This window comes from Teleopsis dalmanni, chromosome 1 (genome assembly GCF_002237135.1).
Source record: "Teleopsis dalmanni isolate 2A chromosome 1, ASM223713v2, whole genome shotgun sequence".
Classification (NCBI taxonomy): domain Eukaryota; kingdom Metazoa; phylum Arthropoda; class Insecta; order Diptera; family Diopsidae; genus Teleopsis; species Teleopsis dalmanni.
Genome location: NC_051846.1, coordinates 146,065,775 through 146,093,764, shown reverse-complemented (window position 1 = coordinate 146,093,764; position 27,990 = coordinate 146,065,775). Strand labels below are relative to the sequence as shown.

Below are 27,990 nucleotides of genomic sequence, written 5' to 3'. Positions count from 1 at the left end.
AGGAACTAAGAAATTCAAGATTAAGTAACTTCTTTGTTTTCCTCTTCTATTTATACTGCCATTGTCTACTTCTTCTATTTCTGAGCTTGGGCACAATGATCTGCTAACCGTGGTGCCCTGGTCTCATTCTGTACTCCAATTTCGAAGAAGAAAAAGAGAAAAATTCTATGACATTCCTTCATCAGCTTGATTGCAATCTCTGAGTGATGATAATTGATATGTTTATGTTGGCGTGATAATATAGTGGAAAAATATTGCTGTAATATTTGTGGTAAAATATTTTGTTAACTAATTTTAATTCTTCACCACAACTAATTTACATAAAAATGCTAATCAAAACGTAACAATTTCCGATTATCAATAAAAGCCAAGTCTGCAGAGTCTACAAAAATATTGTATTTGTATAATTAATATAAAATTGATTTCATATTAAAAATATATGTATATATATATGTATAAACTTAAAAGTACATACATTTTTATGCAAATATTCTCGTGAATATTTAGTCAAAGTATTATACGTAGTTTCAGGTTTTTGCTATAATAAAAACTAACTTAATTGTTTATATGAAAAATGCTTAGCTTAACTCACATTCGAACTATACAAGAATAAGAAGACTCAAAAGCGAACATTTAAATAATCTGAAGACGAACTAAATTTCACGTAACTTAGCCTAGAATTTATTAAATAAAATTATACTTAATCGTAATATATAGACATATCTGAATAATGGATTTATTCATTTGCACTTGCCAATTTCCAGGCAAATAAAATTCGAGTTGTGATCATTGAATTAATTGAGTTTTGCTTGAATTACTCTTAGCAGTAATTAAATAAAATCAGTAATAATCATTTTTATATATGTTATGTTATTTGTTTTTTTTTCTAATTTGCATTTCTAATTTATAGAAAGCATCCCAATCACAGAACCATCTTCAGTAGTTGTTTTTGTTGTCGTAATCCCTTATCTTGTCCTTCTTTCGATCGTGCTTCGATGGCTCGACTTGCTTTGCAAATTCAATCATCACATCCTTGTAAATTACTGGATCTAGATTGCGGCCCAACATATAGATGAGCCACCAGTCGCCGATATCCAAACGGCGTGAGAGTGAGCGGCAAACGTCCATGGGAATCATGCGATTGCGGGCATTGAGCAAACGTGGTCGGAATTTTGGCATAAAGAAGATGCAAGCACTGTAAAATATTATATTTTTAATGAGTATATATTCAAGTTATAACCACTACTATGGTTAACATACCGGAAAATCAATAATCCCAGCAACAGACACAGCAATATCATATACCAGAACCAAATGAACACATAAGTCTTTTCATTGACAATATTCAACGGCAGTATGCAGAGTGAGTCGTGTTTCTGTAGCGAACCACCGGAGCCATATTTATGGAAGATACACTTGGTTACGCGTGGGAATATGTACACCATTGGGTCAAGGCGTTGCTCTTGTGGCACATCAGATAGTTGCATAATACGTGTACCATATGAGAGGAACTCGCCGTCAAAGAAACGATTCATCATGTACATTTGTATGATTATGTTGACGAAGCATAGCGCCTCACAGAACCAGTAACGCATCGCATAAAGTTTATGGCGCTAAGAAATAGTAAAATTTAAAGTTTTTTTAAAACTTCGAAGCGAAAATTAATTTTGTTGGAAAACTTACCTTAACATGCTTGATTAAATAATCCAGTAAGGCATCACGCTTGGCTTCTTTCTCTTCGCGAGTGCAGATAGTTATGTTCAAGCCCATCACAATCATTCGCATCAGACCACCTTCGAATTTGTCCCAAAGAAATTTGGGAGTGTAACAGGCAATGGCCTAAAACAGATAAGTGATTTATTATTAAAATTTTAATTGGAAAATATTTAGATGTGTATATAAACTAGAAATATATATACATATATATATTGTAAGTATAGGCAAAAGTTTATATGAAGTTGCTCATATGAATATATTGTGTATAGTTAGGTAAATAAATTGAAATAAATTTTTGAGATCATGGATGTACAGTAGCTCAACTGAACTACAACAATCAATTTCTACAGCTTTTAAATAGGTGGCAATACTACGCCAACATTGCGCCTATTAACAACCGAGACATCGAAGTAGTTTAATATTTCTTTTCTTTGGGTTTACAGTCACACAAAGAAGCAGATTCCAATTAGATGAGCTGAGTAGAAAGCGTTCTTCAGTTACTCATTAGGACCAGATCAAATCAAAAGGTCTGAAGATACCGTTGACATTATGCAAACAGTTGTTCAATTTAATATTTTTTTTTGTGCAGAGAGGTGGTTACATATACCTAACGCATCGTCACAATGTCGTCAGAATGGTGGTCTGCTCAATTTGCGATTTGTACGGATTAAAGATAATCCTATTCGAATGCCAGACCGTTTCTATACTGGAACTTTATAAAGAATACTTCAAGAAAAGGTTCCTTTATTGGTTATTTTAATTTAAGATGGAAGGATTTGAGGATATGAATACATCTGTAAACAAAATGACCCTTTAATGACTCCAGCCGCTGTTGTAGAGATGACAACGAAAATGTGTCATATCTATTTTGTCGCTAACTATGCTAAGGACCTAGTTTTTAGAGAATCTTAGCCAACTATAAAATCTAATTTTAAACAATATTTTAGACTTCGCCAAAGGTTCAAGGTTTTTAAGCTCTTAATTTTTATACAATAGTACAATGAGTCAATGGATCGCTATGATCGCTACGAGAAAAAATATCGGTAATTTTAAAAATCGTCTACATTCTTGGCAGCACCCCGGTTTGATTCTATGGACAGCCTCTGTAACGTGTGGTAGCCATAATTTCTATGATAAACTGAGTAAGTTCGAGTAAATCGATGCTTAATGTCTCGTACAAGTGAAGTTCATACACTAATTATTGTAATGGTTTGCATGTAAGAATTTAGAACATATTTGAGTCTACCTCAGTGGCTGTCATAAAAATTGAAATGTTTAAACTTTTTAGTAAGATACCTCAAGTGACCTATTGGAGAGCTCTAAAATACGGGGGATCATTGAACGTTAATAAAGTCTAAAAGTATGCGCATTGAACCATACTTAAAAGTATTTATTAAATGCTCAGTTTTCTACCTAAGAAGTACCTACTGGTACTAGTTACTTCTTTAGAGAAATAAAAAATATATCAATAAAATTGTTAATACGTTAAGTATGGTACTTAATTAGGGACAGTAATTCGATGTAGTCGAACTTAAACTATAAATTTTTATTGAGCAAGTGAATAAGACATATCGGTCTCTCTTTTTAGTTACGAAACTCTATTCACCTACAATGATTGAAGTATTAAAAATTTAGGTTATTTGAAAATTAAATTATAATATAATTAAAAATACATACATACTCATATAATTATATGATATGATGAAAATAAGTAACTTAAATCAAATCGCAAATTATTGGATTAGGTTTAGATACTTCAAAAACATAAATACCGGTGCTCTGGTTGAAAAGTTGGTCATTGATCTTGTTTGGGAATGTCTGAAATAAGATACTTTGTGCCAGATACACACAAACATATATCGAAGAAACTCAGTGTGGTTAAGTAAAACAAAATATAATTATAAATAATTTTATTTTTTATAAAATTTTAACATTTCGAAAACCACAAAATATTTTAATATGCTTTTGTGGTTTAATAATTGCTTTGTATAACTGCGGGCGGCGGCGGGTAACTAAAACCCAATGTATTGTAATTATAAAATCAATAGTAACATATACATATATATGGATTTTTAAGATACATATGTAATATCTAAGAAGAAGCATTTACCCATATAGCCTAAAGATAATTTAAATGAGAGCATAATGAAATTTATGTATAAAATTCCGTAATTAAGAGGAAAATTCTATGAAAATGAACTGTGAAATCGTTACTTTTAAAATAAATATGATATTTTTAATATATTTAATTATTTAGAGTATTATATATTTAAGTAAATTTTAATAAATATTCCATTTTAGTTATATTTAATAAAAATATTAATTTTTAATATCATAAATATCCCAGTTTAGACATATTTAATTATTGATAATTTTAATTTATAAATAATTTTCTAGTTCCAATAAAAAGACATCCAAAATTCTCATTGAGATACACCATAGAGATATTGGTCTTTTGGTAAGTTTGCTTACAGGTCACTAGGGAACCATGCTAGTAGATCACGTCTACCTTTCAATCAAACCTGTCGCAGTTATGGAAAAGACCATGAGAGTGCCTCTAAACTACTATGTTTTTGCCCACCACAGAAACATAGTGCTGTAGAAGGTATAAAAAGAATCTGGATTTTTAAAATTTTTTTGTTATGTTAGTACGCCCTTTCTTGACATATGGTACAAATTTGAGCGCCATCTGTCAATTAGTTTGTTTACAACAGCTGTTAATGTGAAACGACCTCAAGTGCATTTAGCGATTTTTACTATGGAAAATTCTTGTTGTACGCGACTTTTTGACCAAACACGGTACTACTCAAGCACCATATTTGCCAGATCTGGATCCGTGCGACTTTTTCCTGTTCCCGAAACTCAAATTGCCCCTTCGTGGTAAGCGTTTTGAGTCGATTGAATCGGTAAAAGAGAATTTGCTGAAGGAACTAAAAGCCATACCTTCACGGGCCTACGAAAAGGGTATGGAAGATTGAGTTAAGCGTTGGCATATGTGTATCGGTTTAGAAGGAGCATATTTTGAAGGAGATAAAATAAATTTGGAATAAAATTTAAATTTGTGTGTTTTATTTACAAAATCCGTGTACTTTTTGAGCAGAATGTACGGCGGCGAATTAACACTTTTAGAGCCCCTCTTTCTAGAGGATCGTATTTAATTATAAGACGTGGTACTAAATAGCATTTTAGGCTTCGCCAAAGGTTTTAGGAGGTTTTAAATCCTGAGTTTTCCTATATATACGATAACAGAATGGGTCAATAGGCCTAAGTAGATCCACCAGGGATCGCACGTATAACCTAACCTAACCTAAGTTATTTCGAATAATGATTTAAAAAGAAATTTTTTAAGTAAATGAATTATTTAAAAATTTTAGAGTAAAGATGTAAATGTTTACAAATGTATTTATATATATTTATATTATATATATAAAAGATATATATAATATAGAAATAACAATTATGCTTAAGTTTAAATTAGACAATTTTAGTATTCATAAATTCAACCTAAGCTCTGAATGACATGATATTGTTGATGATTATTGTATCTTTAACTAGCCGAGGTTATTATATCATACATCATGCATCGCATAAGCTTCAGATACATGCGAAGCCTCTGTACGCATTCAATTGACTTTAATTGAAATAAAATTGAAGCAATTTCTTTCTCGACGTCTCGTTAGTATTTAGTATCTTAAAGGCACATAAGTTCGGTGCCTTCATACGTGTGTGCTGTTATCCGACTATCCATATGAGTATATCATTTAAAGTAAAACTAGTAACAATTGAAGAAATTATCTACGAAGACCACTCGTAACTGGTTCAAAATATTATCCCGCACACACTTCTGTCACTCTTCCATCTATCTACCCAACTGAATATTCCATAAATTAAATTGATAGACATTCGAAAGCTAATGAAATTTTTTTTTTATTTTTTAAATGAAATTTTTTTCTTTTCAGAAATTATAACGCCGTTGAGGTAAAAAATTGTAGTTCACAAAATTCGAAATGTAATTTAAAAATCATTCATCTTCATTTAGCTTGGATTGTGGAGCGAAACCTCAATAATAAAAACGTGTAGCACTTGATAGATCGATAGAAGTGTGCGCTAAAAAAAAAGAAAGAAGTCAGCATTCTTTTAAGAGGTCAAGAATTTGCTACATCAAGACAATTAGGGAGTTTTCAACTTTCCTTAATTTCAGCTGACCACGTTGATTTCGACTTCGAATATCGAATATTTTGTTTAAATATTTTTGTTTTATAAAATATTTTTTTAAACAATGCAACGTTTCTGTTTAAATATCAATTGTCATAAAAATGCTTGAACAACATTTCTACTTTAAATTAATTTTTTGAGACTGGTTCCACTGTAAACTACAAGAAACAATGGCTTCTATTTTATTGCCAACCTCAACTGAAATGTTTTTCCATTGCTACTCGTAAGCTCTACTGTTTGGAGTTTCACAAAGTAATCTTTTACTGTTGACAAGCCATAATTAAACTGTTGCCAAATGTTCAGAAAGAAAAAATTAATACAAACTTACCTGAAAGAAGAGCACGAAACAGACCCATTGATAATAGGTGTAATACTTTTTAGCATCTTCCTCGTCGAAATCATTGGCTACACCTGGATGTGCTACGTCACGGCCAACCTACGAACGAATAAATTAAAATAATTTGAATTTAAGATAATCATAAATAAAAATATTTTATAAATTGACGGAAAATTATAGTACAATATATTATATATATTATATACATATAAATAAAAATTTTAATATTATTTGTTGAACGTCTTAAGTGTAAGTTTTACTCTTTAGGAAACTCTGGAGCATCTGCTGTGTAGCTGCCCGGCTTTCTCGAGAACTCGACAAAAATACTTGGAGGCTGTCAGTTTTACCGGACTGGAGCACACACAATCGCTAAAAATAAGACTCTGATCTGGTATCGCAATGAACCTTAATGATCTACGCGTGGCCCTTTTGGTCTGCCAGCACAACCTAATTGCTAATTTACTCTTTAGATCTTAATATTCATATGATTAGTAACACATCGTAAGTGCCAGAAGTAGTTATCAGGCAATACAAATGATTTTTAGGAATAACAATTAATTATTGAGTTAAGGTCAGTTGAGTAATACTACTTTTAATATTTACAAAATAATAGAAGAAACATATTGGCTCAATCCAGTAATTATTGAAAAAATGTTATGATTAGAATGTTTTAGCTATCGGATATAGAAAATAATAGGGATCCAATTTTACAATGATTACAGGCTGTGAATGCATAAGCGAAGCCTTTTTTAATGTCGATATTGTAAAGTCCAATATAACTATAATTATTAAAATTCTGATGATATAATATTAAGAAAACAAAAGGACCTGAAAACACGTGCTGACGTTTTGACCGTCCCTGTTGCATATGCAATAGAAATACCTAGGTAAACATCTTCTAGAGGCTGAAGAAATAGGACTCTGTAATGTAGGTGTAACACTACAATTTATTTAGGATGTAAGAGTTGGAGGAATTTCCTGAGTTTATATAAGGTGCACAATAGATCTCTAGGTCGCAGTGCAAAATTCTCCAATTTAATCGTAATAATGATATTAACAAATAAGATAATATAATCCGCGCACATAGGTATTTATATATAATCAATAATCAAAAACAACATGTATAATATATATGCTGAACAGCAATGAGGACTATTTTCACAGCTTATAAAAAATATAGGAACTGGTTACTTATGGCACTACTTTTGGTTTATTGTTTTAAAAACACATCTGTATTTCCTTCTGCTCAAAAAGTTTACAAGACTGATTTTAGTCGGTATGTTGAGCGATATCCGTTTATCTCCATTTTTGTTGATAATTAGTCCATCAATTTTTAGTTTATATGATAGAAAAGTAAGAATAAGTAATGGAATAGTTGCAACCGGAACTTTTTTGTTAGTCTATTATATATAGAAAAAGTCGACAAATAGAAGTAATTTATATATTTTTTATATAGAAAAAAATAGTTTCCGGAAAAGAGTTCGTATTTGTAAATATGTATGTCAACATACTAGGACTGGATTAAACGTATACATATAGTAATATATTTGGGTGAAGGGTATTATTCCTTTGGCTTTGCTAAACTTTTTTCTGTTTCTCACTAAACTCATGACCCTTTTTTTGAAGAATCATCGGCAAGTAAAGCTTGAACAACAATTTTAAATTTAAGATATCCAGCCTACAATTAAAAGCTACAATTCAAGCATATCCAATTACGGTTTCCAGAAATTTTATAAAATCTTTTTTTATTTTATTTTTCATCTTCAATTTAAATGGAATTCCTTTTTATTTTATATAAACTTGGGACAGCGAAACTAAATCTTAAACATACAGAAGGTACGCAAACGCGTACAGTAGTTTTGCGAGCTGAGAAACTCCAAGAAAACCGCCGGTACACACAACGCATATTGGAATAGTAAACGCCTGATGATATGTAGGGATGCGTGAATGGATGAAATATTGTATATTGCAAAGGGAAAATGGTTAAGCTTGGGCGGTGAAATCGCTGTCTGCGCATAAATTAAAATTCAAGAGATTCATACATTTCTCGACGTTCTCTCATTTCATACTTCCATGCTCCATAACGTGATTTTAATAATTCATATGATTTTTTGTTTATTTCCTATAGAAACTCAACGAAATTCCAAAATTCAATTCATTTGCAGTAGCACAGATCTTTGAGTTTAAAAGAGTTGAGTTTAAATCGGTTGTCATTATGACTGAAAGTTAAAACCATTGGGATTCTTTCAATTTGAGTAATTGAATTACGTGGCTTCGAAAATGATGTGTTGAGCCTTTGTTTTTGCTTAATCAGCGAAGGTCAGATGCGGGTGCAAGGATCGCCTGCAGACTCTCTGAGGCTTACTTTAGTTTACGAGAATAACAACAGATGCTGTAGGGATGATATCTAAAATATGTTGGGAATTTAAAAAAGCAGCTGTGCTATCCGTCATATGCTGCACTCCATCACAATGACAAATAGTCATTATCATCATCCATTATGTTTTTAAATGCTATGCTGATATTGAATTCTCAGATATTTTATTTTTATTTTGAGAAATTCTAAAATTAAAATTTAAAGCCAGTATATGACTAATTTATGTGAGAACTGTAGATAAAATATATTTGTAATGCATTTCAGAAGTGAATATTATGCTGAATATATTTAATTTAAATGTATTCAATGGGTTCATTTGCGATAAATAAAGATAAATATGACATGCTATTTATAAACTAAAATAAATTAATAGTTAACATAATGTAGTGTAATATACATATTCCACAAAATTAAACAAAACATAATAGAAGAATTTAAATACCCACATAGTAGAATAATACCCACAATGACAAAATATATGATAATAATAGTAATTATTTATTACAACTAGTAGTGTCTAGTACTACATAATAATATTATAAATGCAATTAACTAGTTAAAAATCCCATAAGTACGAGTGCAACATTCTTTCTGCATCATTCTTTGGATAATTGAAAAGGTTTCTGGAGAATCATCTCTTAATAACTTCAATACTCTCTAATAGTCCCATTAAATCATTCCTTAGAATTACTGCAAGGTTTCTGAAAAATCATGTGTAAAACAATTCTGATTAGCTTCTATTATCAAAGTTCCAAAATTCTCTAATACTCTAATTCTTTTCTTAGAATTACTGGAGGGATTCCGTAGAATCCTCTATGAAATAATCTGGATTAGATTATCTTACCAAATTTCCAGCACCATTACTCATAATTTTTTGTTAGTATTACTGGAAGATTTTTGGAGAATTATGATGATATAATCTCGATTAGCTTCTATTATCGATTCTATTATATTTTCTATTATCACCTATCTCTAACACTCTAATTCTTTTCTTCAAAATTAGTAGAAGATTTCTGGATAAAGTTCTATATATATCAAAGAAAGTGAAATGAAATTATATATTTGTAGCAAGTGTTAACCAAATATAATGTATTTATAAAATAAATTGGAAAAAAGTAAAGATTTAAAACATGAGGGCGTAGACTCGCATACATATAGGTGACCGGTGAAGGTGAAAAGGGGGATATTGATAAGTTGTTATGAAAATCGGTTAAAGACAGGACAGAAACGTTGATTCGCATACATATAGGTGACCGGTGAAGGTGAAAAAAGGTCATAGAAAAAAAAATCAAATTTTTCATTTTCCTGTCAGTTTCTGAAACTTCTAGAGTATTTAAAGAAATGCACCTATTCTAATATAAAAAAAAAATTAACTATTTAAAACCTCAACCTTAACCCATTACTGTCAAAAACCCAGGTAACTAGGAGAAAAACGATTTGCAGATTTGAGCTCAACAGTACAAAATCATTTATAAATATAAAAAAATAAAAAAAAAAAATAAATTGTTAAACATTACAAATTAATTAAAAAATATAATAAAACAATATATGTTAAATATATACCATATTTTTTTTATATTAATTTAATATAATTTAACTTATATTTAATTAATAATTTAGAATGAATTAAACAATTGCTTTGTATATAATGAATATATACCATATATATTGTTATAATATATTATAATAATTTAATATATATAAATATTTATTTAATAAATGTTTATTTAAATTTAAATATTAAAACATTATTTTGTAAATATAAAATTTAAAATATATAAAAAAAAATGTTAATTTATATTAATTTAATATAATTTAACATTTATTACACAAATATTAAGTATTCATTTAATAAATAACTCAAAAATAAATTAAAAATTATTTTGTATATATTAAATATATACCATGTATGGTATTATATTAATTTAATATAATTTAACATATATTTAATTAATAATTTAGAAATTAATTAAGCATTTATTTTGTATATATTATATATATACTATACAACATATAATATTGTATATTATATTATAATAAAATGTTTAAACATTTATTTAATAAGTATTAAAAAAAATAAAAAATTATTTGCTATATATTAAATATACAGCAAATGTTTATTAAAATTAAGATATTATTTTGTATAAATTAAATATATACGATATATTATTTTATATTAATTTAATATAATTTTTTTAATAAATTTTTATTTCAATTAAAGAATTATTTTGTACACATCAAATATATACATATATTGTTATTTTATATTAGTGTATATATATGAATTTAATATGTTTAAACATTTATTTAATAAGTATTTTTAAAAATTTAAATAATAAAAAATTATTTGGTATATATTTAATATTTAGCATATATTATTTATAAATAATAATTTAATACAAGTTAACATTTATTAAATAAATAATTTAAGAATAAAATAAAAATCGAATATTATATTTACTTTATAAGGCTCTGATAAAAGAAATAAAATATTGAACTAAATTTCTTTGTGACTTACCTGTCGATTGAAGGCATCCGGCATGGTGAAGGTACTGTGTATCCAACAGAACGTGTTGACCACATGAGTGGGTATGCCATTGACGATGCAGCTGATCGGTTGACCCACATATTGCGTCGCGGTGATAATGAGACTGCAGGTCAGCAATAAAACAGTCGTAAATGAGTTGTGCAAACGGAAGACGGCATTATCCGTTTGTATGTCCTGCACCTTAAGGTAGGTCTTTAAACTGCCGAGTAACTTATACATTTTATGGCGTGTGGAGTTGGCAGTGAATCACTTGTTGCGTAAATAATCAGTATTGCGTCAGAGGAAAAGAAATTCGTTCACTTGTGCATGTGCAGAATTTTTAGATACACGAACTCTTGAAGATTCATATCAGCTGAAAATATAAGATAAACAAATTACGGGTATTAATACAGACGTCAATTCATTTGGCTTAAGCAATTATTTAGTTAACTGATTAGCATAATTATAGCTGAACATTTTTAAAATTCCAAAAAATTTCGATGAATAATGTGGTTAATTAAAAAAATAAATAAAAATCATCAATAGCAAAAAAATAGTTACGTTCGAAAGACCTACAATCCCGGCATTCAGCAAAGACTGCGTCTAGTCTTCCATTAAAGATTTTGCTTTGATGTTCACGTGCAAGAAATGTGCCAAAAATAAATTTCACAATTAAAATTAATAAAATTCACAGAAAGCGTGCATTGAGCCCCAATTGAAATTTTTAATTCGATAACGAAATTCACAAAAAAAAACTGAAAGCCAAGCAGTTACTGGAGCTCAAGCCGAGTTCTCATACGAGTAGTCTCTTTTTTTTGCGATTTTGCTCATGGACTGAATCAAAGTCCAATGCACCTTTATGGGGAATTTCAAATTTATGGTGGCAGGTTAAATAATTCACTTGAAGCTTGTCAATTTTTTTACTTCTGTATTACAAAAGAATAAAGTTATACATTTCTATATACAATAATTCTACAGATATTCATATATATGGCAAACGGGTATAGCATTTCAGTGCTACTCAGCAAATGCGAGTTCGTTTATGGGAGTATCTTTGTGTCGTTTTGCCTTAATTGAATTCATGCGTATCTCACCACTGAAAAATTAAATACTAAAATTTCAAAAAAAAAAAAATAATAATAATATGTCATATATACATATATTATAGTAGATACATAAAAGAAAATTAAAACTTGGCAATTTTTTCAATTGGACTCAACAGACAGAGTCAAATCGTTTAATTCAATTAACGTGAATTTAGACTCCGAAAGGAAAAATGCCATAAAAACGTTCAGAATGGTGCAAAAACAAATACATTATAAAAATTTATTAATATTACCATTTAAGTACAATTACTCAAATATATATATATATATATATTATTTTTCATTTAAACCAATATTTTGTACAATTTGCACTTTTTTTTAAATTTTAGAAACGACAAATTGGCACCTTTTTCACATAAGGCATTTCACAACTTATTAAGAAATTAAGTGCCATAAAAGTAGATCCAAGATACATATGTATATCATACATATGTGTGAGTTAACTAATTGAAAATGCATTTTAACTTAAGATAACTCTCTAAAGTATTAAATGGCTTAATTGCTTTCCGAAAATATGTCACAAAAAAACCAAACACTCTCTTGAGCTTAACAAGATGTAGTGCCAATTTTCTCACCTTCGTCATTACGGTGAAGGTTTAGGTGTTCTAGTAGATGTACATCTGCAGATGTTGTCAAGATAAAAGTATAGAAGAAATGATTGCATATTTCTTGTGCCAATATACGATTCTTTTCGGATGCTCTTAATAGAAGACTTAAATTTAAAGGATCGTAGAATCACGAATAGAATTGCTTTAAGAAAATACATACCCATAATGCCTGTTATTGAAAAAAAAATGGCTTACAAGACATAAAAAGAAGAGAAGGAAATAAAGCAAAGTCTATAATGGTATTAAAACAGAACTCAGACCTATAGGATTCTACATACTCATAATGACTGTTATTGAAACCAAATGGCTTACTAGACATGGAAAAAAGAGAAGGAAATAAAGTAAATTCTATAATGGTAATAAAACAGGACTCAGGCCTATAGTATTCTACATACCCATAATGCCTGTTATTGAAAAAAAAATGGCTTACAAGACATAAAAAGAAGAGAAGGAAATAAAGTAAATTCTATAATGGTAATAAAACAGGACTCAGACCTATAGGATTCTACATACTCATAATGAATGTTATTAAAACCAAATGGCTTACTAGACATGTAAAAAAGAGAAGGATATAAAGTAAATTCTATAATGGTAATAAAACAGGACTCAGACCTATAGGATTCTACATACTCATAATGTCTAATATTGAAACCAAAAGGCTTACTAGACATGTAAAAAAGAGAAGGAAATAAAGTAAATCCTAACAAAATGGAACTCAGACCTATTGGAATCTACATACTCATAATTTCTGTTATTAAAAATACATGGCTTACTAGTGGTAATTAAGGAAATGCTATTTCCAATGCTATTACAACGGGACTCAGGAGTCACATAGATCATATATTATTTATATTATATATACACATATTGAATATTATATACTCAATATTTATTTACTCAGTCAATCATTATAAAAGTAATAAGCTTAATCAATGTTCTTTCTTGATAATAAAACTACATTGATATGAAAATAATGTCAATAAATATAAAAAATATAATAATATATAATAAATAATAAATTATTATAACAATAATAATAAATATAATAATATAATATATAATAAACAATAACAAAAAATATCAATACAAAATACAGGACAACGACTAGGAGATTGATACTCTATTAAAACCAGGAATAGCATAAAGTCATTAAATATTTACAACCAATTTAAAAGGTAGATATCCAAACTTTGAGGAATGAAGAAAAATACATACACTAAATCGAATACTCAAGTAAATAGGTGTGACGTACAAATACCACACCATCATTACCAGGAAATTAGCGTAAGAAGAAGGGCCATAGATAGATATATAGCTTTTGAAAGGATTGGGAACGATGTGACCACTTCATCCTTTGAGGATTATTGTGACAAATCCACTTCAGTTTCATAGCAGTTAAAAATGTCATTATGTCCCTTAGAGAGTTATTGCCTATTTTCGTTATAAGTGAATAGGCAGTTGATAAGTACCAAAGTCTGAGTCTGACAAGACTATCAAAGTGTCACAGAATGTGTTGCGCTGTTTTTCTTCTTTGTGACAAAGTCTGCAGCTTTGGTCCCTTGTAAAAACGTCGATAGATGTTTTTGGACTCCGCAATGTTCAATGAGAAACCCTATAACAAGTCGGATGCTTTTTCTGTTTTGCATTAGTAGTTCCCTAATTCTCGCTTTTGATCTATTTGGCATGGATTCTTTAGCTTGTTTACAGGTAATTACATTATCCCAATCAGTCGGAGCTGCTTTTTTCAGCCATTAATTAATTTTGGGTTTAAAAACACTACATGAAGGACCGCAGTATTCAATAGTGATAGGCAATTTAACAAAAAATTACAAATTTTTTATGAATAAATTCCTTTAAAATTTATTGAATTAAATTTTTAATATTCTTAATCAAAATGTTCTCACAATGATATATGCATATGCATAATTCTCATCTGTTTATTTATTATTCAATTAAAAGTTTCAATTTCAAAAAAGAGCATATTATAAACAAAAAGTTATTTTTAAAACATATATATAATTTATATCATTTTTAAACAAATAAATAAGTGTCATATTCCTCGACACAAATAAAAAGTTGATTTTAAAAAATAAGATTTATTACAAATACAAAAGTAATATTTATTAAATCATCATAATAAAAGTAAAATAATATATTAATAAGTAAATAAATTATTAAAAAATAATTTCATATAATAAAAAAAAAAAAATTTAAGGGGACACCCGGGTTTGAACCGGGGACCTCTCGATCTGCAGTCGAATGCTCTACCACTGAGCTATATCCCCACTTAGGAACGTTGTAGCAATTTTCACTCAAAAGCTTTATGCTGTGTTCTAAAAATAAACACAAACTGTTAAATATTCTTTCATTCCCTTTCGTTCTTCCACTTTGTGTGTATGTGTGTGTTATGCTTGTTGTGTGTTTGTGTTGTACTTTAAGCTTTTTAGTTTGAAAACGAAGCAATGCTTCTGCCGGTAAATTTGTGCATTAACCTTGTTCTTCACAGGCGTTTCTGCTCGTTAATGCAAGTGAATAATATATATTTGTATTTTTAATATATAATTAATTTTTAATAGAGTAATAAAATAAAACAAATAAAAAATTTAAGAAATAAATCATTTTATAATGTGTTTAAAATAATTCATAAGGCTTTGATTTAAAATACTCTTAGTAACAAAAGGTTTATTGTTAATACCCTACATTCTTAACTGGCTGCCTCACATTGTGAGAATGCTTATTGCATTCATATAAAATTTATATATATATATATATTATATACATTTTTATAAGTTAGAGTTTAATTTTTCGTTTTGTGCTGAACTCAATTCAAAGATGATTACAAAAATAACCAGACATCAATGTGCCAGCCAACAGCAACAAAAAAAACAAACATTAAATATACATGAAAAATAATTGCTACTTAACAGCACTAAATACAAAGGAAAGAAAATTATACGAAAATAACAGTTAATATGCTAGTTAGCGGTATTAAAACAATAAAATAGAAATTATATGAAATTATTTTATAAATGAAAATTTCTGTAGAAATTTATATTGAAAGAAATATAGTATTAAAAATTGTAAATGAGATATATTTTCTGAAGCAAAAATGTAAACAAAGCATTTAAAATTTGTATTTTTAATTTTAAATATGATCAGAGATATTTTCTATAGAATATTCATTTTAACACATATATTTTCTATATTAAATATAATAGCAAAATTGTTTTTAAATACAGTTATTTCAAAAATAAATGTCGTCGATGTTTCGAAGTTTTTACGATTTTATTGTTAAGGCCGAATATCATAAGTTATAGCCAATAAAAATTAAAACAAACTAATATTTTTTTCCACTTCGGGGACTACAACCTTAACGGAGGCCAGTAGTTACGTAGAATCTTCGAGCGATGCATGCTACTGTTAGGGCCTCCTTTGCCGGTAAGGTCGAATGAGGAGTAATGAAGCTAAGCGCAATTCACAACGTAGCGTCGATACTCATAATAAGCGGCTGCAAAAGGTATCTGTTTTCCACTTAGGAGCGAACCATTTAAAAGTGACCTATTACTACGTGCAAAGCTTACAGGACTGACATTGCACTAATAACCCATTGTCAGGCCTTTGCTCCCTTCTTTAACTATTTTCTGAAAATAAAATATGAGTCTAAATCTGATAGAATTACAATCACCAAGTGGTGCCTGTACTTATACGGCGAATCCACCTGTTTCGGGAGCAGTCACAACGGTTTTGGAGGTACGAAACTCACGTTTAATAGAATATCTTCGTTAGTTACAACTGTAGCCACTTGGCCCAATGTTCTCCTGGGAACACAATGGAATGAAGAATAGTTTTTTTATTTTATTTCTTTTAAACTTTTAAGAACATAAAATTTTATTTATTGATTAAAAAACTTTTGTTTGAACAAATTCAATGTCTAGAATGCGAATGCAAAAACAAAAATCAAATTTAAATGCAAATTTCTATAGAAAAACAATATTCTGCACAGCTTTGGACGTTTGAATAACAACAACAATATATAAATTATATATAAAAATATATATACAAAAACATATATATAAAAAATTAAATCTGTATAAATATATAAAAATAGCAACTTAGGGCTTTTCCTATGCATATATGTACATATGTATTTTATTACAAATTCTCAACATATTCACTTTTTACATTTATTTTTACATTTAATATGAGCAGGAATTAATTACGTCACGCTATAAAACGTGACAATAGAAGAGATCAAATATTACAGCATTAAGGAAGTCGAAATGGATAGCTAAAGGTAATTGCGACATGCAAGGGGCACCAACAATAAGATAATTGCTTCAACTGTTACGAGTCTCGAAGCTCATAAATACGAAATGCATAATTTGGAATGATTACGAGCTCGGACGACATGTAATCCGAGCGCAACAGAAGTAAATACAACAGCGCACATGTATGAATGAATTGTCATGTGGATTTCATTTGTATGTATGTAAGTATGTGTGTATGTATGAAGAAGTGTGCGGCGTGGGAGATCGTTTGAAAAAGTGCCAAACCCGACAGATTTATTAAGCAGTTAAATTGCAGATGTTAGAATGAGAATTGGCACTTGTCAAAGTGCGAAATGTAAACAACAGAAAAAACAAAAACAAAACAAGAGGGATTAAGTGCATGTAAAACAAAAACAAAATCATACAACAAATAAATAGAAACAAAGCAAAAAATAATTGTACATGTAAACTAGATCAATGTCAAGGTTGCATAAGACCGGATTTCGGTTGCATATCGTAAATTTGTATGACAGTTTTTAATGTGAGAGAAAAATGAATATTTGATAAAAATAATAATTGCTTGTAATAGTAATTCAATATTATAGCAACTAAAAATAACTTTGAAAATAGTTTTGTTTAATGTGTATAAATTTATATCAATTGATATTTATTTTATTGGACGAAATGCACACATTCATTGGAAAATAATTTTAAAAAAATGCACCCATAAATTTGTACAAGTTTTCCACTGAGCCAACAAAGGTTAAATGCTATCAATTACTTGATATGCAGTTATGCATTTTACACTGTGAAAAAAATCTTCATTTACATAAATTTAATTAAATGCAAATTATTTTACTAATAAGATTTAAAATTAATAAAAACTAAATAAAACTGTCTTCATTTGTATATTCATTACAATGTGTCAAAAGTTTTAGACGAAGGCAACATTTAGTTGAAATTTAAGTGTAATTAAACTCAATCAATTAAATTTAATTATTTTTAATTAAATTAATATGTCATGCGAAAGTCAGAATCAAATTGAACTGAGCACTCTGATAATTGTTTGCATTGGAACAGGTCTGAAATTGGCGAACAATCCTCACTTCTCACACGCTTCGATACTAAAATGAATATTTATGAATTTTTAATTACAAGTTTTAATTTTACTTTTTTTACATATATTTTTTACTATTTCAATTTTAGTTTTTGATTTAATTACGGAGACATGAAAATTATTAGTTAACAATGATTTATGCATATTTCGAACACCCAATGCAGTTAAATATGTCCAACTTCTTGAGATAACTAAAGAATAATCTTTAGTTAAATATAAATGTATAAAAGTCACTGGATTTTGACAAGAGCTGGCTTAACTCTTGTATTGAACATTCTTTTACAATGACACTAAACAGTTTCATAGGGTTACCATTCCATATTAAAAATTAATATGTCATTATTCATGAGGAGGTAAGCCACATATGTCTTGTTGCGTTTCGTATCAATGTGCGAAACATATCTTTTAAGCTTTACTCAATTAAAAAGCTGCTGCAAGTTTCCATTTGCCTTCAAGCAACCTATAGTGAACATGTGGCAACTCAACAGACAAGCGGAAAATAGTTTTAACTATTCAAAAATGAGGAATTTGATATCAGTGACAAAGAACGTTCAAAAAAATTCGAAGATTACTGAAAGAAAACTCAGCTATAACAGAAAAACAATCTGGAGAACAGTTAAATGTCACTCTATCGGTCATAAACAAATGTGTTCATGCTATGAAAGTGATTCAAAATGAAGGAAGATGAGTTCTACTTAAACTGACTGAAGCCATTATTGAAAATCCTTGAATAGCTTACAAATCGCTGCTTACAAGATACCCAAGATACAAGATTACTACCATAACCCTAAGTGCAAAAAATCATGCGTTCATCCGAGCGAACCATCTAAAATAACAGCAAAATTAAATATTGATCGAAGTAAGGTTATGTTGAGCAATTGGTGTGATCACAAAGGGATGGTGTACTCTGAGCTGCTAAAACCAAATAAAACTGTAAGTGTTAAACATTATCAATAGCAACAATTGATAGATTGAAATCGTACATTGAACAAAAAAACGTCCGATTCCATACAATGCTCGATCACATGTCGCAAGACAAGTAAAAAATACCTCGCAAGCACTGATTTGGGGAATTCTACCACATATTCCCTATTCACCATATTGTGCTTCATTAGATTACTATTAGTTCCGATCAATATACAATATTCTTGAAGACTGGCACTACACAAACTATGAAGAAATCAAAAAATGACTCGATGAATGGATCGCATCAAAAAGCAAAGAATTGTTTTCCATGGAGTCCATGAATTGACAGAAAATTGGTCGAAAATCATAGCAAACGATAGTATAACCACATGGTTACAATACTGAGATCAAGAACTGTTAATTACTTAAACACTTCCTTTACAAAAAGTATTATAATCAACTAAAGGGGATCTATTATTGTTTTTTGGTCACTACATATATTATTATTCATTTTTCAAAAAAAAAAAAAACATGGGGAAATTATAAAAACAATGGAAACAATTTATTTTTAAAAGCCAGTTTTTTGAACATCTCTGACCACTGATAATGAGTATTTAGCAAACTTCGAAACAGCTTTATAGTCAGCCAAGAATTCTATTATTCTTTGCGTTTACCAAAGCTTCAAATACTACTATTCGCCAGATAGAAATTGCTCAAAGCCAGCCTCTGAGAAGACTTTTCAAAGTACCATGGTACATCAGGACGAATAACATTCTCAGGAACCTCAAGATGGATCCCATCAAAAGATACATAAAGGATAAAGCCCTGAAATTATTTGCGAAAACTAACAAACTTACCAACACCGCGTTATCAAATCTCAAAATGGTTATAGGCTTCTCTGGGAGGTATGCCGATCTGAGGTCAATTATTGCTTAGTCTGATGAAGTAATAAACAATAATCCAGTCAAGGCGTAAAGAGGGGTTTTAAAAATACCTCGAGTTAAGAAAGAGTAAAAGTACTCAAGTGCACTGGCTTAAATAGCTTCAACATAATAATAAAAATTAAAACAAAAATTGTTGTTGTAATTCACTACTGTTCAAAAACCTCTATTAAAATAAATTCTATAATAAATCCAAGCAACATATAAAATGTTCTACTTATTTTTACCATTGACAGATATATTTCTTTTATTTTTGTTATTATTATTATAAATTATTAGTCATAACTTGAGATTATTAATTTAACTATACCGAAATGCAGTTTTCAATAATTATCATTGATATTTTATTAATATTAATCATTTATCCAACTTTGTGTAATGGCCAACCTATAGATCAAGTAATTTAAAAACTTACTAACTATTAATACTTTCGATTTAAATTATATATTGTTGTCTCATTTAGCAAAATACCCTACTAACAGGTGGCAACGCGGCTGGAGTACACTTAACTAGTGGAGTCGAAAATGATAAGCTTGCGCAGTTGTCAATGAATGATATTCCAATGCTGGATAAATTTATGAATAACTTAAATACGCACAACTACGACTATGAAGCTGAGAGGTATTAATTTAAAGTGTAAACCATATTTAAATCACAATTAAATTAATTATTACTTTTTAAGTTTCCTTAACAGCAATGGAAAGGAAGTACCTTTTTATGGTATAAAAACTGAGGATTTCTATGACTATGACAACAAGAGAGAAGCCATTGCACCATATAATGAACGAAGTTTTTCTGGCTCATGAAAACGGAACCTGAGCGTTTACTGCCATTGAAGAGCCATCAGTTTATTTTTTAAAACAATTTAAGTACTTTATTGCATTTATTTGTTATTTTGATTTTTAAATCAAATATTTTGTGAATTAAGGCAATGGAAATAAAAATTAATTTTTTTTATTTATTTTATATAAAATTATTTTAGTTCATTAATGTCTTGAACTATGTTTATACTTCACAATTAAAGTATCTCAATTAACAATTATTGTACTCTGAATGCTTTCTGAAGTGGGCACTCATCCTGAGCCAACATTTATTAGTTTAAAAGAGGTGTCCATATAGAAGGTATTGTTGTTTAAAATGAATATTAAAAAATACATATGTAACTAATAAAAATTTTCTATCCTAGTAACCTCTCTTTAAGTGACTTATCACTTTATAATTATTATTAAGCGTTTACACAACGACAACTCAATTAATGAACAGCAAAATAAACAAAAATAAAACTGATTAGTTTATAAAATAAATTTTGATTTAAGATTTAAATTTATTAAAAATAAGACAAAAATAAAAAAAGAAAATAATTTATATAAAAATAATATATTTTATTTGTAATAAAAATAAAATATATTTTAAAACCGAGAAAGAAGGTTTATCATGTATATTTTAAAAAATTTCGAAAAAAAAGGTTTGTTTTTATTTGAAAGATTATTGTAATATTCACTGTAATCTATTATCATATATCATAACTTTTATATCAATACTTCCGCACACATAATTGGCACATTGTAGTATTTAGAGATAGTATTCTCCTATTCGAACCCATAATTGATTACAAATAAATGAAATGTTCTTACACAATTATCTCGAAAATATTTATATGAGAATTGCTATATAATCAACGAGTTAATTTTGAAAGTTTATTAACTACGGTGATGTGAACTTACTGTTAACATCTGTTTCATCCAACTGACCATCTTAACTGAACAAAAGAAAGAACTTTGTATGAAAACTAGAATATTGACTGTTTCTTACATGAGTCAGGGAAAGAAACTCGTTGCTGTTCTATTTTTTTGCTAAATCAAAACCGAATAGTTGCAAGGAATATGAGTAGAGATCTCAACGGGTTTTAAGATAGCTTTCCTCACACCCTGTCAGATAACTTGCGAAAAGCCTTAACTCTGATCTACTCATGAGAACCACCTTACTGTTGTTGTTGTAAGGGTGAACCAGAGTTTTCGCGTTGCGGTTACTGTATTATGGCAATTTCGAATTATATTGGGTGAATTCCACTTTTGTTTCAGAGACTCAGATGTGGACTTAGTTCATCAAATATGATGTGGACTTAATTTTACCTATTTGATTTGGGACTAAGATTCCGCTTCCACGGTAGTCAAGTCTACGTCTTGCCGACTTGGGCAGTTGCATAGAATATGTGCTAATGTTTCCTTCTCCTCATGACAGAGTCGACAGGAGGAGACCTATAATCTTCATTTGAAGGACATATTTTAGATCTTACACTATAAGCCCAACAATTATATTATGCTACAGAGTTGCAAAAAACAAATATATGAAGTAAGTTAAGCTCATTTCGATTTACAAGATAACTATAGTTTGGTATAAATTAAATTATGTGATCATTTTAAACACCTATTTGTTTCACATCCCTTCCACACTAACATAAAGTCCAATATCAAAGTGTATATTACTTCATCGTAGTTGATTAATCGTTATCCTTATAAGGATCTGTTGGCATTCTATTCGGATCAAACTATAAAATTCTATACAATACGTGAATAATGTGATTGTGAATATGGACTCAAAGGTAAATCGGATTGAAAGTGGTTTACTGACTACATTATCTTTTAATAGTTCCTGGTAATATTTTTGGAAAATTCAATTTATATATAGTAGTGAACACCTGGAATATTCAATTTCCCTGCACGCAATATGGGTAGAGATACACCATTAATTATTTCAGAGATATTTCTGCAATTTATGCTCTGTATTATGATTTATAAAACAATCGCTAAAAATTAATTATTATTAAATATTTTTCACCATTTAAGAGACAAAATTTTTTTATCTGACTTAACGAATAACAAAGTGAAATGGAACGGAAGTAAATTGCATGTTAGTTTTTTATGGTTTTTGAGGTTCTTTTGCGTGCTTTTGAAAAAACAATTTTTATACTCGTTTGGGCATATAACAAAAAGTATAAAAAAGTATCTCAAATTGACCACAAATGCTTCCCTACAGTTCAAGTAACAGACAAAAGAGAGGAAATGAATTGAAAAGGTACCAAATTGCTGTTTAAAACAGACAACAGCTGCTCCGTCCAAAGCCGGTTCAGATTAGGTACTTTATTTTATTTCATTTTATTTTATTTTTATTTTATTTTGACTGAAATATTTTAGAAGGTAAATGTTTTGAAATTTATTGCTTTGAAATTATTTTCAAAAATACAAAATAATTTTAAAATCATTACTCATACTTAATGTTAACTAAAAAAGGAAATCTTATCGTTCGCTCGCACTTAGTTGCTGTCGTAAAGCAGGTTTTCCATTTTTAGTGCTTTTAACGTAATTCATCACCGAATGCATTTCAAACTGCAATTAGTGCAGTTTCTTGTTACGACAACAAAATTACAAAATCACAAAATTACAAAATTTGATAAAAACTTTCAAATGGAAGTGCATTGTCTTGCCATTAGTCGGGGTCTATCAGTTATCAATAACCAAACAATTTTCAAATGTAAAACTAATGTCATCTCCTAATGACTTCATTAGGAACTTCCGTTCTAAACGAATGTTTTTTAAAAGTGTTTACAATACATTTCGAAGAAAATCAATTTTAATTTTCAATTTTAGTTTTTTGTATATACAATAGATTTTGTTTATTACATCATTTGTCATATGTCACTCCACGGGTTTACTTAGATACAACAAATATTAGAGAGCGGTTGCCTGTATTATATTTATACATAAAACAAACCATCAGAATATATTATAATATAATTACTTTTACTTTAAACTATTTTTCATCACATTATTTTGTAATATATTATATCTTGGTACTATATATTACCACATATATTAGAAAAACAAAAGGATCTTATATAAACAATGACATAACCCTAAAGAGTAATTATATAGTTAATTGATTCAAAATGTATTTATTCAAAATGAACAAAAACTATTACGAAATCTACTACAGTTTTTACTGATTGCAGTTTTATTCAATAAAATGAAATATTTTAAAAAAGATTATTTATAATGCATATTCTACTAAAATCGGTTTTAAAACATCTGGAGAGCAGGATCCTATTATCTTCTACTTGAAATTGTAGTTTCTAACAAATCAAGCTATGGATACAATTTTTCCAAAATTTTGACTACATTTAGTAATAACTTGTTTTTAATTTTATATATTGTGTAATATATATGGATAATTAAAAATTAACAATAAATTTAATATATAATAATTATTAATAATAAAAATAATTATTAATAATTATTATTATTAATAATTATAATTAAAAATAATTATTAATAATAAAAATAATTAATTAAATAGTAATAATTCAAAAAATGTTAATTAAAAAATAACTCCAAAATAAAAATATTTCTACTGATGTCTAAGAAGTAGCTAATGACTTAATATGTGGATCTTTATAATTAGCATATATTCCCAAAAATTAAACAGTCATTTTGTACTACATGATTTTTCATTCATCTGCAGAAAACATCCGTCTTCAATAGAACAGAAATAATGCAGCTAACGACTTATATGATCGGTCACCTACGCTCCCATTAACATCTTGGCAAGACGACTCTATCTGAGGTGACAGAATGTTATGTCTAGGTGATGGGAGCTAAGACTGTTTGTCGCATTATTCATGATTGTTTAGTTTTAATCTGACTTAGTAAAAGAAACGCAGACGATGTGTCTGTCTCTTAATTTTGCTATTAACATATTCTGTTCAGTTAGGATTCTGTTATTAGCATAACAGATCTAGCATGATCGCAGTTCCCACCTTGACCGTTATGCTAAACTTCTTTATATCAACTTCTTTGTAACTTTGGGATATCTTACATTTTGCAGTGTCTTCCTATAACTTAAATAAATATCTTCTTATTATTTTTAATTTAATTAAGCTTAAATCAAGCTTAAGCCACAATGTAGTAAACATTATTGATAACACTACTTGTTATCAGCAATTTTATTTGACTGTTGTTATTGCTTTTATTATGTATGTAAGTATGTATCTACATGAATGTAAGTAAATTTCAAAAATTTAATCAGAAGTAAATTTGTAATTTTTTAATTTAATTATAGTAACATTAATAAAAAAAATACTTTTAGCTTAATAAATTATTTTATTCAATATAATATTATTGATTATTAATGATCTTTTAATGTAATTTTCAGTTATTCAATAAGAGTTAATTTATTTCTTTACTCGTATGTTATTAACTCAACTGGCGCCAACTTTCTTATGCAGTTTATAACCACTTCATACCTCATGTAATTTTGGATTCACCTTAGTTAGCTTAAGTAACTACCTTAACGCCGTTACCGCAACTTCTTTTGTAAGGCAAAACCCCCCACTGATAAGACTAAAGGAACATATAGCTTTTTATAAATTAACGAGCAAGAAAGGTTTATGAACCATATATATTATACCGTAACAGATACGCTTAGGTATGTCTTTCAAAGTTTACGTGCTTAATATTGTTCCATGTTCTGTAGTACAGATTAGTTACTTGATTTAAATTGTAAATGATTATTTATTTATTATTTTTTTAAAATATTGTTTTTTTTCTGATTTTAATTTTTACTTAGGTTTGTTAGTAAAAAAAACCAATTACTTGCTATTATTTTATTTTTATTGTTTGACTGTTTTATTTCAAAACGGTTTGCGTAAGGAAATTATACTGCAACAATAACAAAATATATTACATTAAATTATCTATAAACAAATAGCGGTTATTTTAAAAAAAGTATTTCGTGTCAATATCACAGTTGCAACTTAAATCTCAATACTGACTTTGCTGACTTAAGTTATGCTTAAGTGTTCTATTGTGTTGATACTCCTTAAATACTCCTCAAATATTGAAGAGATATTTTTTATTTGATGACTTTAGTCACGACTGTGAAATCAGTCTTTAAATACTGCTAAAACTTTGTAGAGATATTTTTAGTCATATGATTTGATGACTTAAGTTACAACTGTGAAGCACTTCTAAAGCATTCTAGGTATATTTTTAATAATTTCATATTTTATCATTTATTTTTTTAAAGAGGTGTTTCGAACAGTAGTGAACTGCAACAACAAAAATTCATTTTATATTATTTTAATTAATGGAACTTTTGACTGACTCTGCAGCTGTTTCGAGTTTTGTGAGTATCCAAGATCCATCATCAGTGGTCTGGGAAATTATTTCTTATATTTAATTATTCATAATTAATTCGAACTCGTATCCTGCCAAATTAGAAACTCAGAGTCAGCGCACCTTAATCAACTGACTCAAAACCGTACTTGATTCTTTTGTTCGCACGTTTTTCTGGAGGATTGTTACTTTGCTAAAATCATTTATTTTTCTTTTTAGTTATATTAAAATATCTAAAAAGATTTCTAAATAACTATTATTTTAGATAATAATGTTCTTATAGATCCTATAATGGCGCTTGTTGGTTTTTTTGATGTAATAGTTCCGCAATCTCCATACCATTTCTATTTTGTCTATATTTTTAAATTTGATTTAGAGCTTAAGTAGCATTTTATTTACTTAGATCAATACTTATAAAGAGAAAAACATTTTGTACTCAAATTAACAATTCGCAGAAATTTAAATTCAATCCGTCAGGTGAAATGAAGCCTCAAATACTGTGCGATATGCATTCTCGCCGCGCACATTAGTGCTGTTTTCTAGCAGAAATTTGAGCGGGAAAACGTGCTGTATGGTTTAAATTACATTTTTTACAGAAAAAGTCATTTAAGTACGGAGTTAGTACAGTAGCTAGGCAATTAATTGCTAAATTGCTAAGCAAATATTTACGACAATATATAATTAAACAATGCAAAAACAACAAAAACAACAACAGCAACAGCGGATTGCAGTATTTTGACAAAGAAACGCGGCTGTGAATCATCCATGTCGGCTTGGCAAGGCAATTAACAGCTCATAACGCCGACAGCATCGAATAGATAGACTTGTACATGCAAAAGTGCTACTCCACCATATAGGAATATGTCGCAGTTGTAAATAAAATCTTTTCAGATAAATGTATATAATTTTTTTTAACACATAAAATTGCTACTGTATCTAAAAATTTATTTTATTTTTTATTTATTTTATACTCACAGTTGGTCCATGAGACATGGCAGCACGAGTTATTCAATTGAATGCTATGTTCCTAGAAACTAAAGATCTTTCAGTCTGGCTTTGGGTCTTATTTGTTGGTGCTTCCACAAGCGATTCGTGATTCGTTTTACAAATTTAATCTCGAATTCTGCTGATCTGTCACTATTTGCTTTGTATCTTTTTTTACACTTTGCTGAAAGCAGTCACATATGACTTTGTTTATTTATGTTTCGCGTCTATGTTGACAATAGATACCGAGTGATAAGGATTAACTGTGGGCATAAAAAACTGTTATCACTAACCGAAAAACCGAAAAACCGAAAAAATCGTATTAGAATGTCACTAAGCCGAGGTAGAAATATAACAACCGCTGATAAGTGTTGTTTTATGTGTGGCTGAAGAGTTGTTTCAAATCAAACAACACCGTTTTTAATCCGAAAGTAAAGATATTTTTTTGTGAAAAATGCACAAATTTCAAAAATTTCTATTTAAATAATTAAAAATCACGTTTTCTTTGAAATGCCTTGAAACGACTAATTACTTAAATGATTTGTCCTAAAACAAACTTTCGAAAACTCAAAAAATTCGTATTGAAAAACGTTTAAAACTACGCTTGAATTTCGCGAGTTGCATCACGCGTCGTCTTGTGTTTTAAGCTGAGTACTGTGAAATACAAATACTACACTAATTTGCCTGTACAGTGGCTGATGTTGAAGAAGCTCGAAAA

At 28.8% G+C, this 27,990-nt stretch overlaps 2 protein-coding genes and 1 non-coding gene across 4 annotated transcripts; 1 reads left to right on the top strand and 2 right to left on the bottom strand.

Annotated features, from left to right (window-relative positions):
- Positions 1-374: 374 nt before the first annotated feature.
- Positions 375-27,990, bottom strand: LOC119669232 (innexin inx1). Of its 2 annotated transcripts, none has more exons than XM_038079056.1 (6): positions 27,264-27,990; positions 11,164-11,545; positions 6,260-6,367; positions 1,684-1,839; positions 1,261-1,613; positions 375-1,195 (listed from the first exon to the last, which is right to left on the bottom strand). In XM_038079056.1, exons 2-6 carry the CDS (start codon positions 11,410-11,412, stop codon positions 937-939), a joined length of 1,125 nt encoding a protein of 374 aa, XP_037934984.1. In that variant the 5' UTR covers positions 11,413-11,545; positions 27,264-27,990; the 3' UTR covers positions 375-936. The 2 variants fall into 2 exon arrangements, with proteins under 2 accessions (XP_037934984.1, XP_037934985.1); XM_038079057.1 differs by lacking the exon at positions 27,264-27,990 and adding an exon at positions 11,734-11,791 and having other exon boundaries at positions 889-1,195.
- Trnac-gca lies at positions 15,100-15,171 on the bottom strand. The gene has a single exon. It is a non-coding gene; the product is annotated as a tRNA-Cys (tRNA).
- LOC119669233 lies at positions 20,402-21,035 on the top strand. Its single transcript, XM_038079058.1, has 3 exons — positions 20,402-20,516; positions 20,582-20,739; positions 20,801-21,035. The coding sequence occupies exons 1-3, from the start codon at positions 20,433-20,435 to the stop codon at positions 20,922-20,924; spliced, it is 366 nt and encodes a 121-aa protein (XP_037934986.1). The 5' UTR covers positions 20,402-20,432; the 3' UTR covers positions 20,925-21,035.